The 12,500-nt window shown below is 48.4% G+C and overlaps 2 protein-coding genes across 2 annotated transcripts in view; both read right to left on the bottom strand.

Moving 5' to 3' along the window:
* Positions 1-9,620, bottom strand: part of LOC310802764 (suppressor of tumorigenicity 14 protein) — a gene marked incomplete at its 3' end in the record, with an annotated part of 11,405 nt that extends 1,785 nt beyond the window's left edge. Inside the window, exons 1-15 of the mRNA XM_083667308.1 lie at positions 9,492-9,620; positions 8,608-8,794; positions 8,235-8,359; positions 6,584-6,651; positions 5,918-6,108; positions 5,678-5,773; positions 5,325-5,544; positions 4,816-4,958; positions 4,551-4,648; positions 4,229-4,329; positions 3,923-4,056; positions 2,641-2,745; positions 2,356-2,466; positions 1,157-1,270; positions 933-1,052 (exon numbers count right to left, since the gene is read on the bottom strand). Of these exons, the coding sequence (XP_083523434.1) occupies positions 933-1,052; positions 1,157-1,270; positions 2,356-2,466; positions 2,641-2,745; positions 3,923-4,056; positions 4,229-4,329; positions 4,551-4,648; positions 4,816-4,958; positions 5,325-5,544; positions 5,678-5,773; positions 5,918-6,108; positions 6,584-6,651; positions 8,235-8,359; positions 8,608-8,794; positions 9,492-9,581 (1,903 nt within the window). The 5' untranslated portion in view covers positions 9,582-9,620. The remainder of the gene's footprint in view (positions 1-932; positions 1,053-1,156; positions 1,271-2,355; positions 2,467-2,640; positions 2,746-3,922; positions 4,057-4,228; positions 4,330-4,550; positions 4,649-4,815; positions 4,959-5,324; positions 5,545-5,677; positions 5,774-5,917; positions 6,109-6,583; positions 6,652-8,234; positions 8,360-8,607; positions 8,795-9,491) is intronic.
* Positions 9,621-10,615: 995 nt separating this feature from the next.
* The window catches only part of tmprss7 (transmembrane serine protease 7), a gene marked incomplete at its 3' end in the record, with an annotated part of 6,528 nt that continues 4,643 nt past the window's right edge, over positions 10,616-12,500 (bottom strand). The window contains exons 13-16 of the mRNA XM_083678471.1: positions 12,049-12,244; positions 11,534-11,802; positions 11,103-11,239; positions 10,616-10,780 (exon numbers count right to left, since the gene is read on the bottom strand). Of these exons, the coding sequence (XP_083534597.1) occupies positions 10,616-10,780; positions 11,103-11,239; positions 11,534-11,802; positions 12,049-12,244 (767 nt within the window). The remainder of the gene's footprint in view (positions 10,781-11,102; positions 11,240-11,533; positions 11,803-12,048; positions 12,245-12,500) is intronic.

Genomic DNA, 12,500 nt, shown 5'->3' with positions numbered 1-12,500 from the left:
CAACCTCAGCTTTGTTAGCGCCATGCTCTACCAATTGAGCCACAGAGGATACCATACATATCTGAGTTGCTATAGCTGAGTTGATAAACTATCACTACTAGTGTTACAGTGTTATAACAGATACATAGAAAAGTGTCATGGCTGACAGTATGTAAGTGTAACGCCACTGTCAACTACATTGGGGTTACATTCTAAATGCCATCGTAGAGGCCTTCTTCCAACACAATCAGTGAAAAATAGAAAGAGTAGCTAGACTATAACAAAATGCAAGATTTTTGTAATTTACAAAAAACAAGATTTATTAAAGTGTGCACACACACTAGTAGCCTACACAGTAAAAAAAAAAGAGAAAGAAAAGAAAAGAAAAGCAGTAGAAAACTGGAAGTTCCAGCAAATAACAGTCATCAGAATCAAACAAAAACCAACATTACAGGTATATTGGTTAGTGAGATAATGCAACACAAAGAACAGAAATTCACTATGATCGACAATGTTTTTACTATGTTTTCCCTGTAAAACTAAATTTGCGACTATTTAAAACAGATTGAACTGCCTTAAACTTGGAGTAAAGGGCTAATGTAACGTTACAATTTACACAGTAATTACCAGTCTGTATGCCTACAAGGCGAAGACTGCTTATTGATAGTTTGTTTATTTATTTACACAGGTTCAGTCCGATGACTTGGTATCAGTTCCCCCAATGATAGCATCTATGCTGGACCCTGAGGTTTCTTACGCCAACGAGGAGACCGGCTGCAAATGCAAATTTGCCGGAACTGGGGGGCAACAGTGGAAGCGGCCACTAAAGCTTTCTGCTGGGACCATATATACTGAAAACTGTATGCACTCACTGCAATGTAAGTCGCTTTGGATAAAAGCGTCAGCTAAATATATGATAATAATATAAGTGTATGACAGGAGCGGAGACTCACCACAGCGCATCTCGTCTGAGCCGTCGGAGCAGTCTTTGACTCCGTCACACTCGGGGTTGGTCTTCCCCACACACTTCCCACTGGCACACTTATAGGAGGAGGGGGAGCAGCCTTTATGGACTACACACACACAGAGAGATGGAGATCACCTGATTAGAGGGATGGACCAAGGGATGGGTGGGAGGGAGGGAGGGAGGGACATGAAGACAGAAGAATGCCCTCACATGCTCTGGTGCAGTTGATCTCATCACTGCGGTCCTTGCAGTCGATGACTCCATCACACACTGATGACTTGGACACACACACCTTGTTGGGACACATGTGGTAGCATTTACCTGCTGGGAGGACAACAATGTCAATGCTAATTCACAGAAAACACACACACATACACACACATGCACGCGCACACGCGCACGCACGCACACACACACGCACACACACACACACACACACACACACACACACACACACACACACACACACACACACACACACACACACACACACACACACAAAGCAATGGTCCTTACCACTTTTAAGAATTCCTTGCAGCTGACATGGCAAACAAAGTAGACATATTCATCATGTAACATACAATCTATCGATTTGTCAAAGCTTTGAGAAACTGGCTTTAACAGTAAAAAGCTGAATATATTAAATAGTGTGCAGGAACATGTACAGTGCCCTCCGTAAGTATCGGAAAGAGGAAGCATTCCATCTTCTCTTAGCTCTGTACTCCAATAGTTTGGTTTTGAAATCGACCTCATAGTAATTGTTTGATTTCAGATCCAAACTGTTAGCGTAGAGAGCTAAATGAAGACAAAATGCTTCTTCTTTCCAATACTTATGGAGGGCACTGTATGTTGAATACTGTGATACTGTAATCCCCAGGTGTGCTAGTACAGACAGTCTCAGATGTAGTCAAGTGTGCTTCAGGAGTGTGTACCGGGAGTGTGTACCGAGAGTGTGTACCGGGAGTGTGTACCGGGAGTGTGTACCAGGAGTGTGTACCGGGAGTGTGTACCGGGAGTGTGTACCAGGAGTGTGTACCAGGAGTGTGTACCGAGAGTGTGTACCGGGAGTGTGTACCGGGAGTGTGTACCGAGAGTGTGTACCGGGAGTGTGTACCAGGAGTGTGTACCAGGAGTGTGTACCAGGAGTGTGTACCAGGAGTGTGTACCGGGAGTGTGTACCGGGAGTGTGTACCGGGAGTGTGTACCGGGAGTGTGTACCGGGAGTGTGTACCAGGAGTGTGTACCAGGAGTGTGTACCAGGAGTGTGTACCGGGAGTGTGTACCGGGAGTGTGTACCGAGAGTGTGTACCGGGAGTGTGTACCGGGAGTGTGTACCGGGAGTGTGTACCGGGAGTGTGTACCGGGAGTGTGTACCGGGAGTGTGTACCGGGAGTGTGTACCCTACTCACCACAGTTGGCCTCTTCACTGCTATCCCCACAGTTGCTCTGGCTGTTACACTGGCTGCTGTGTGGCCTGCACTGGCCGTTCCCACAATACACCTCACCTGGCTTGCATATCGCTACAGCACACAAAACACAGAACACACAGAACACACAGAACACACAGAACACACAGAACACACAGAACACACAGGGCAAGGTTGGAACACTGAGGAATTGCATTCTACACAGAGCGCACCGTACAGTATAGTATCTATGAGGTGTGAGAGTGCTTCAGGTGATGACGCCCTTACAGCATTTGGCCTCGTCCCGGCCGTCGGAGCAGTCTCTCACACCGTCACACACCTTCCTCAGAGGGACACACCTCCCGTCACCACAGCGGAACTGGCGGGGGCAGGCTGGGGACAGAGACACACACACGGAGGACGAGGCTCAGACTGACCATACGACCGTATCTCTGCACAGGTTGGAGTGATATTCTAGAGTGCCGAGGGGTGACCTTTTTTTTCACTGAAAAAATCAATAAATTATGATGCGTGGTTTGTAGCCAATCAAAGTATTGTTGCTAGGTAAATACCACATAAAACACTTGGCACTCTAGGTGGTGTGTGTTTCAGAATTCTTTGTCAGTTAGTGAGTTACGGTTCTACAGTAGAGTGTGTGTTAGTGAGTTGAGGTACTACAGTAGAGTGTGTTAGTGAGTTAAGGTATTACAGTAGAGTGTGTTAGTGAGTTAAGGTATTACAGTAGAGTGTGTTAGTGAGTTGAGGTACTACAGTAGAGTGTGTTAGTGAGTTAAGGTATTACAGTAGAGTGTGTTAGTGAGTTAAGGTATTACAGTAGAGTGTGTGTTAGTGAGTTAAGGTATTACAGTAGAGTGTGTGTTAGTGAGTTAAGGTATTACAGTAGAGTGTGTGTTAGTGAGTTAAGGTACTACAGTAGAGTGTGTGTTAGTGAGTTAAGGTATTACAGTAGAGTGTGTGTTAGTGAGTTAAGGTACTACAGTAGAGTGTGTGTTAGTGAGTTAAGGTATTACAGTAGAGTGTGTGTTAGTGAGTTAAGGTATTACAGTAGAGTGTGTGTTAGTGAGTTAAGGTACTACAGTAGAGTGTGTGTTAGTGAGTTAAGGTATTACAGTAGAGTGTGTGTTAGTGAGTTGAGGTACTACAGTAGAGTGTGTGTTAGGGAGTTTAGGTACTACAGTAGAGTGTGTTAGTGAGTTAAGGTATTACAGTAGAGTGTGTGTTAGTGAGTTGAGGTACTACAGTAGAGTGTGTTAGTGAGTTAAGGTATTACAGTAGAGTGTGTGTTAGTGAGTTGAGGTATTACAGTAGAGTGTGTGTTAGTGAGTTGAGGTATTACAGTAGAGTGTGTGTTAGTGAGTTGAGGTACTACAGTAGAGTGTGTTAGGGAGTTTAGGTACTACAGTAGAGTGTGTTAGGGAGTTTAGGTACTACAGTAGAGTGTGTGTTAGGGAGTTTAGGTACTACAGTAGAGTGTGTTAGGGAGTTGAGGTACTGCACTAGAGTGTGTGTTAGTGGGTGGTACAGGTGAGTGCTGGGCTGTTGTCCTCACAGCTCTCTGGGGAGAAGGCCCGGTAGAGCAGGTAGAAGCCCTTGTGAGTGAGAGACTCGTCTGAGTGGAAGTGGAGGGAGACTGGGGAGGAGTAGATCCTCTTCTTGGTACTGTCAGACATGGGGCTACACACTCTGAGGAACACACACACACACACACACACACACACACACACACACACACACACACACACACACACACACACACTAACATCATATACATAAACAACCCCCCTGCAATCACACCAAAAACACACTAAGCACACACACACACAACAATGATTGTTTTTTTCAGTCCTTAACTTACTTGACCCCTCCAATATCCAGCCAGTCTTTCTCACAGCTGTCTGAGTCTTGAATGTCCAACGTCACGATCGTCATGGAGATCAGGTATCCCGGCAACGGAGTCTGAAAGAGACACCAGAGCAAAGCAGTGGTTCAGATGCAGGAATGTGGAGAGGCTGAGACACAAAGGCCCACTGCAACACACACTGTCTCTCTCTCTCTCTCTCTCTCACACACACACACACACACACACACACACACACACACACACACACACACACACACACACACACACACACACAAAGGGAGTTCTGTGGAGGAGGTCCCCTCTGATGTGGGCTCACCCGTAGTGTCCAGCTGCAGTCTACATTAGGAGGGTAGTGAGCAGGGTAGTAGGGCGAGGCCAGGGAGCCGTTCCAGGCCGACAGAGACCCTCCGCAGCCTATAGGGGGCGACAACAGTGACATATCCAAAATAACAACAAGACTGTGTTGGAAGGCACACAATGGACGTACGATCCATATAATAAGGTACAGCCATTCTTTAGATGTGGAGCATTAGAAGAGATATGATTGTGAATAAAGAGTACTGTGTGGTCATGTAGATGACCTGCTTTGGGGATGGCCTGGAAGTAGGCTTTAAAGATGGCTCCATCCCTCTGTCTGCTGAAGGAGAAGGTGACCAGCATCACGTTACCAGACGATGTCAGCTTCATCACAGGGGACGAGCCAGACACAGGCAGACCACACCACCTGGAACACACCACATACATATGGGTTATAACATACAGTATTATGTCAGTGGAGGCTGGTGGAGGGAGAAATCGGAGGACAGGCTCATTGTAATGCATGGAATGGGATGAGGAATCACAAACACGCACAAACATGTTTAATACCATTTCTTAATATATCTCATGCATTACAATGAGTCCCTCCTCCGATTTCTACCTCCACCAGCCTCCACTGGTATATGTGTACTCAGGCCTACAGGAACACACACACACACAGGCACGCACGCACGCACGCACGCACGCACGCACGCACGCACGCACGCACGCACACATACACACACACACACACACACAGACAGCAAGAATTGTTTCTCTATTGTCACTGTACCTGGCGATGATCTTGTTCTGTAGGGGAAGCAGGAAGTCATAGGCAGACAGTTTGTGGGCGGAGCAGCTTCCAGGCGTGGCGCCGTGGAGGGTGAGGATGACCAGGCGGACCACATGACCCGATGGGACACGCAGACGCCACTGGTAGTATGGCTTCTTCGGACTCACCAGGCTCAGGGTGCGGTTGTTACCGTATTTGGCGTAGAGGTCAAAGGACATCGCTATGCAAGGTAACAGCAGGTTCATGGTCATTGTACTAGGAGTACAGATAATCAATGAAAAGACACTTTTTTTCAAAAAGAAGAGCAGTGATAGTGTTAAAGCAAAATGTCAACAGTCCAACCAACTCCTAACCTTGGAATCCCAACTGCCACTTCCCACTCTGCAGGGAGTTGGGGTTCTTGATTTTGTCTGACTTGTCTTCCGAGTCAAAGTCATCCGGGTCCAAACCTGCACAGACATAAAGACCAATGGGATTTCAAGGGATATGGGATATGGACATGCAAAAAAGAATAGGGGTAGGACTGGTCGTACCAGAGGATGCTGGGAACTGTAGTCCAGAGAGAGAGAGAGAGAGAGAGAGAGGTAAGTTACCCAGCAGATTGAGTGTGTCATCGTCCTGCTCCATGTAGTAGCGTTCCTCGTTGCGACTGTAGAGCAGCTTGTTGGTGCCGGGGAGACGGCGTTGGAGACGCAGCGGTCCCGACTTCTGGATCTCTATGGCGACGTCATCCGGGGCGGAGAACTTACTCCAGTAGTACACGTTCAGTCCTTCCGCTCCTTCACTGTCACAGCACAAATGTTTCACAATGTTGCAACTTTCAACATTGACAGCAGAGGAAAAACCATTAGAGGAAAAAACATTTCATTTTTTTGATAGGTACTCACGCCGGAAGCGTTAAAATCCCGGAAATATGAAGCCACGCCCCTCTACTGGGGTACAGATGTCAAGTTTCCCCAGTGACCCTCACTACAAATAGCTGACCGTTGGCCAATTTTCAACATTTGCTGGTGTTGTTATTTTTTATGTTTCAATAACCTTTTTTCATGAGTTTGCGGTGTCATTATCAAACTACTTAGCATCATCACCATCAATCACCTGCATCGTAGTTAAAAGACGATTAAAAAATTGGAAACCCCGTTGGAAACTGCACTTCCATACCCCAGTAGAGAGCTGTGAAACGTGTGTCTCACCGTGTTCTCTGTAAGGTGTTACATTTACAGGTGTCGTTTGGTACCGGTTCCATATCCGTGTCTCACCTGAAGGCAGTAATCCCTGAGCGCAGGTAGTAGGAGCTCCAGGGAGACGACTCATACAGTTGTGAGAACTGATCCCAACGTTGTTCAAATGTCATCCCAACGGTGACACAAAAACACCCAGTGCAAATAAGAGAGAAAGAGAGAGCGAGAGAGAGAGAGAAACACTGTTAGAGAAAGCGACATACACACCAGGTGTGATATCACAGCACCAGGATGTGAGGCCGCGACTCTGTGTGTGTACGAGTGTGTGCCACATTCCCCCACCTGGTGGAACCTGCAACCTGAGCACAAAAGCCCTGTTCTGTGTGAGAGAGTGTGTATGTATGTATGTATGTATGTGTGTGCGTGCGTGCGTGCGTGCGTGCATGTGTGTGTGTGTGTGTGTGAGAAAGTTTGTGTGAGAGTGTGTGTGTGTGTGTGTGTGTGTGTGTGTGTGTGTGTGTGTGTGTGTGTGTGTGTGTGTGTGTGCGTGTGTTCGAGCAGTACAGAGCTCCATTGTCTCCATATCTGCCAGTCATGTGGAGGCAGACCCTGGATGGTATGGGTCTCTGGCCCTGGGTTCACCTGGTCTTTAATGAACAGATGGCCTCACAGATACCAGCACCAGCACATCGCCCCACTAACTCACCCACAACTGTTATTACAGGGGAATTACAGGAATTACTATGGACCTGTTAGGATGCCCCCTCCCCCCTATCAGTGAATGAACCCTACCCTATTATTAATCTCTTCTCTATGACTCACTCTGGCTCTCAACCCGCCTAATCTCTTCCCACACTCTCTCCACTTCCTCATCTACTTCGACCCGTTACATGTCCGCTCGCCTCTCTCTATTGCCATACCCCCCCCCCCCCCCCCCGCAGCCCCCATGACCCCTTGCCCTTCCTCTGTCTCCCACTCTACCCCTCCCCATCACTTACCCTTTCTCCATCTCATTGTCCCTTCCCCACCCTCTTCCCACTCTCAGTCTCCCTCCATACCACCCCCCCCCCCCCCTCCCTCAAGCAGCACCATCTCCCCTCCCCTGCCTTTTCTCCAGGACCCTGCCCTTCTCCCCTGTCCCCCTCTCCCAGTCCCAGTCTCTGCTTCTCAGTCTGTCTGTCTGTCTGTCTGAGCCGGGGGCTCTGGTCTCTCTGCTGTGAGTTGAAGCATAGAGTGTCTGATTGTGTGAAGGCCACACAGACAATGTTTTTATTGAGGGCCTGCTCTTCCTCTCACTCTGGCTGCCCGGGCCCTGCTGGGCTCACAAACGCCGGGCTTGTCCTCGGCCCTGAAAGGGCCCGGTCCCTGGGGGCCCCCCCTGGCCTCCCCCTGGCCTCCCCCTGGCCTCCCCCGCCCCCCCTCCCCACGCCACACTGCCTCACACACACACTGAGCCCTGCTCCAGTTACAGCAGCTTTACATTTAACACCACCGCAGAGAGCGAGAGATGGGAGGGGGAGATGGGGGGATGGTGAGAGAGAGAGAGAGAGAGAGAGAGAGAGGGGGTCTCAGGACCAGCTGAGTCGGCAGACACTGAAGCAGTAATTCTAGAATGCCACAGATGATGTCTAGCGCGCTATAGGGAGTATAATCAGCAGTGTTCTGGAGTGGCGTTTGGAGGAAAGACAGCAAGTAGAGGACAGTGAGACAGGTGGATTATTACACTTACATAATGGTTCAGAGCCTGAGTCTGGAGGTGAAACTTTTGGGAGGTGGGGTCAGCCAGATCCAATGAGAAACTCAAGTTGGGGAACTCCATGCTGCCACCAAGGTAGAACACTGAAGGGGGTGGAGCTAGAGGCAGGGGTTTAAGACAAACATTGTAGTATCACGTTTGGGAGGGGGGGGGTTAAGATAAACACTTTGAAGCATTGTTGTTTTTGAGAAAAAACAACAGCCCCCAGGTATTATATAGCCCAGCTACGCACGTACACACACACGCACGCACACACACACACACACACACACACACACACACACACACACACACACACACACACACACACACACACACACACACACAGGTGGTGCTGTTGACTTACATGTAAAGAAATGGAGAGTCAGTGCAACGGCTGCAGTGAAGGGGAGGAGGGGCAGGACCCCGAGTGCCCACCTCCTCCATGACCCACACACGGGTCCTTGGCCCCCCTGGCCCTTGTGGTCTGCCTGAGCTTCAGGCTCCGTGGGGGGGCTGAGTGACTGGGTGGGCTCTGTCACAGCCCCCTCTCCCTGCCAGAGACAAGGATATGAACCTGCTTTTCTCATAACTCATCTCTCTTCCTCTCTATGGCTCTGAGTGTGTCGGTTAAGTTTCACTGCCCATTTTGAGTTTCCAAGTCCATATTCAAAATATCACCTCACCGAGGTCTTCTACCTTTCCGTTCCAACAGGTTCTCTGATTTCCGACGGTTTAAAGCACTAATTGATTTATTGAGAGCAACACATCTTCTCAATTGAAAGGAAGGAACTAAAACATTGAGTGTCTTGGCAAGGGTCCCTGAGGGAGTGGACAAAGCGTGGCTCCAGGGGTCTGCTTTCCCACGGCCTCGCGCAGTGGTGTCAGCACTCCATCAAGAGGCGCACTTTGACATGGACATTCATGAGGGCTAGAACCAGATACCCCTAGAGACGGATTTTACAATTAAGATGAACCAGAGCTAACTGGGCTAAGTTGGTCCAACACTGAAATCATTACAGTTGAGACAGAACATCTGATTGTGTGAAAAAAGAAGAAGAAGAAGAAGAAAGAAAAAAAAAGACATGGGCATTTTGAACTTGAACACTTTTAAAAAGTAGACTGATATAATAAAACAAGGGAGACTTGTAAAGACAACAGTGTTTTTCTTTGGCAGAACAGCATCGCTTCTTTGTCTCCTGTTCTATTCTGGTCTGGTGAAAAGTGCAGTGCTGAAGCCATCTCTCTTACCTGTGCAGATAGGCTGGCAGCCGCAGAACAATGTCCATATCCCGAGACGCTGTAAACTTCGCAAGTTCTGCTTTTGGGGAGAGTCCTCATGGCACTGTCCCGTTTGGCTCCGCGGCGGCGATATGCAACAATACCTCAGGCATAGAAATGATGGAGAGAGGAAACCCTTGCGATCGCTCCTTTGAAAAACTGCAGAAACCCGACCTGAGCGGGTCGGATGCGGCGAGCATTCACTCACTCCCGTATACCTGTGCGGGCAGGTGTCACACGGAGCCCCAGAATGCAGTGCGGTACAATGGGACCACTATGAAAGGGTACAATCCACACAACCATCCGTGCGACAGAAATTGTGGGCAAACTTTCTCTCCATACACGCTGTGTATAAGACCAGGACAGACAAAAGAATGTTTGAGGACACCGTGCGTAAGGTATTCCAAAAATGGCAACTTGGCTGATGTTCCACAGTGAAAATCAAAACCTGCAATTACTAGTCAAACAATCTAGCAAGATCCCATACATCAAGTTCATTATGATCAGATATGGGTCATGAGTTATAAAACTGATCAATGGAAAAAAAAACACTGATGTGCATCTCTTGTGTTTGTGGCATGTGCTATCTATCAGATTGGATTTGCCTATTGAAGAGACAATATTTTAATAATATAACAATACATAATAATAATAATAATATTGAGTATTTTAGTTTAAGGAGGACTATGGAGATGGTGACCCAATCAAGCCAATAATAATAAAACTATGAAACTAATAATTACATCATTTAATCTCACTCAGACTGGTTTTGGGAAATGTGATGTCATGAGATTGGAATAACTTTGAAAAAATGAGTTTTATTTTTGTTTTATTGTTAAACTGATGACTCAACAAAGGGCGGTCTTAGAAGAGTGAACAGTCAAAGAATGCTTTATTTTACCGCCCTCTGATTAGCTGGTATCGTCTTTCCAGTAAGTAAAAATTGAATAATTACACAGTAATTACCTAATTACCTTGGTTAATCTGCAATCCATTGAAACTAGCACCACTACTTTGTTACCACATAATTCTTCAGTGAATACCAGGTAAGAACCAGGTAAAATAGGCCTCAATAACCCAATAACATTAACGAGTCAGGTACTGATGTGGCTCTGGATCCAGGCAGTGAACTTGTTGACCCGGGTGTAGACCCCAGGCAGATTGGGTCTGCCGCATCCCGCCCCCCAGCTCACGATGCCTGTAAGGAACCAGCGGCCCCCGCCTGGCGCCCGGCAGGACAGAGGACCCCCAGAGTCCCCCTGGGGAGGAAACCCAACACAGCACAGAACAGTGAGGGAGGGGGCCCGGGATTAGAGGGGTGGATACTCTGGAAAAACATTCTAAATGTCAGGCTAAACTAAACTACTGACTGCAGCTATATGTGTGTTCTTACTTCCTTATATAGTTCTACAGTCACATGACATGTATTGTTACATCACTCAGGCCCCAGTCCAGTGGTTTGGCTCCCTGGTTTGACATTTAACACGTGTTCGATACCATTCCTTATTCCATTCCATGCATTACAATGAGCCCCGTCCTCCGATGTCTACCTCCACCAGCCTCCCCTGGTTGGACACTCACCCGGCAGGCGTCCTGCTCTCCAGAAGGGACCCCTGCACACAGCATGCGTGGGGAGACGGGGCCGTACCTCCTCTTACACTGACTCTGGCTCACGATGGACACTTCTGCCTTCTGTAACACGGTGGGCAGGACCTTATCTGAAGGGATGAGAAGAAGAAGGGTCCTCACAATCCTGCCATGCTAGAGAGAATTAAATGGTGAATATACTGTATATACAGCCCTTTCTCAACCTCAACCGGGATTCCAATTATGAACCCTAAGAGGGCGAGGGCCGGTGGAGGTAGAAATCGGAGGTCGGGCTCATTGTAATGCATGGAACGGAATGAAGAACCGTTCCTCATTCCGTTCCATGCATTACATTGGGCCCGTCCTCCGATTTTCTACCTCCACCAGCCTCCCCCTGAACCCTAACCCTGTTCCAAGTCTCTCACCCTCTTCGGAGCGGTAGCCCCAGCCGGTGACCCAGCAGCGGTGGGCCTCTGTGAGGGTCTGGGAGGAGGCGGGCAGGCACACAGGCTGGATCTTGGGGCTGAGGGAGGGGGGCCAGGGCTTCCTCAGCTGCAGCAGGGCGATGTCGTAGTCAAAGGTGAACCCGTTGTAGTACTCATGCACCACGATCCGCTGGATCTCCGCCACGTGCCTGGCACTGCCCTGCGTCAACATGCCCAGGTGGGCGCTCCACTGGCGTGGGTCTGACAGCCTGGCAGGGTCAAAGGGCAGAGGAGTAGGGGTCACAGCTCTTTCAACATTGTCAGAAGAAAATTAGGGTCAATTTGGATGAAATTCCACAGTGAATGTGTCATATTGATATTGACAATAAAGGAGGGTGTATATGTTGATGTAGTGTGTGTTTGAGGAGGGTATATGTCATAATTTCCTGTAGAAAATCTGAGGTTAACTTGTGGTCAGTCTGAGGTTAACTTGTGGTCAGTGAGTATTTACCAACCTGTCCTTGCTGAAGCAGTGTGCGGCTGAGATGAGCCAATCAGTGGATAGGATGGAGGCTCCGCAGTACATGTGACCAGAGAAGTGGAGGCTGACCTGCCACGGCCACTCCCCATCCAGAGCGTTGACTCCGCCCACCACCCGTGCCTGACTAGAGGCCGAGACCACTTTCTTCACAGGGGAGGGGCGACCGCAGTCTGGGATGTACAATAATTAATACAACTGTACCACAGACAGGGGAAATGTGTGTGTGTATGTGTATGTATGTGTGTGTGTGTGTGTGTGTGTGTGTGTGTGTGTGTGTGTGTGTGTGTGTGTGTGTGCACGGCATGTGTTTATGTGTGTGTGTGTGTGTGTGTGTGTATTGGTCTGTGTGTAGTCCAGTACACGTGTGGGTACAGTACTGCTGAGTCACAGCTGTGACTGACAGGTCTGCTGCAGCCTAATTAAAAG

This window comes from Argentina silus, assembly GCF_951799395.1.
Source record: "Argentina silus genome assembly, chromosome: 1".
Classification (NCBI taxonomy): Eukaryota; Metazoa; Chordata; class Actinopteri; order Argentiniformes; family Argentinidae; genus Argentina; species Argentina silus.
The sequence above is the reverse complement of the archived record's forward strand: the minus strand, read 5'-3'. Positions and strand labels throughout refer to the sequence as shown.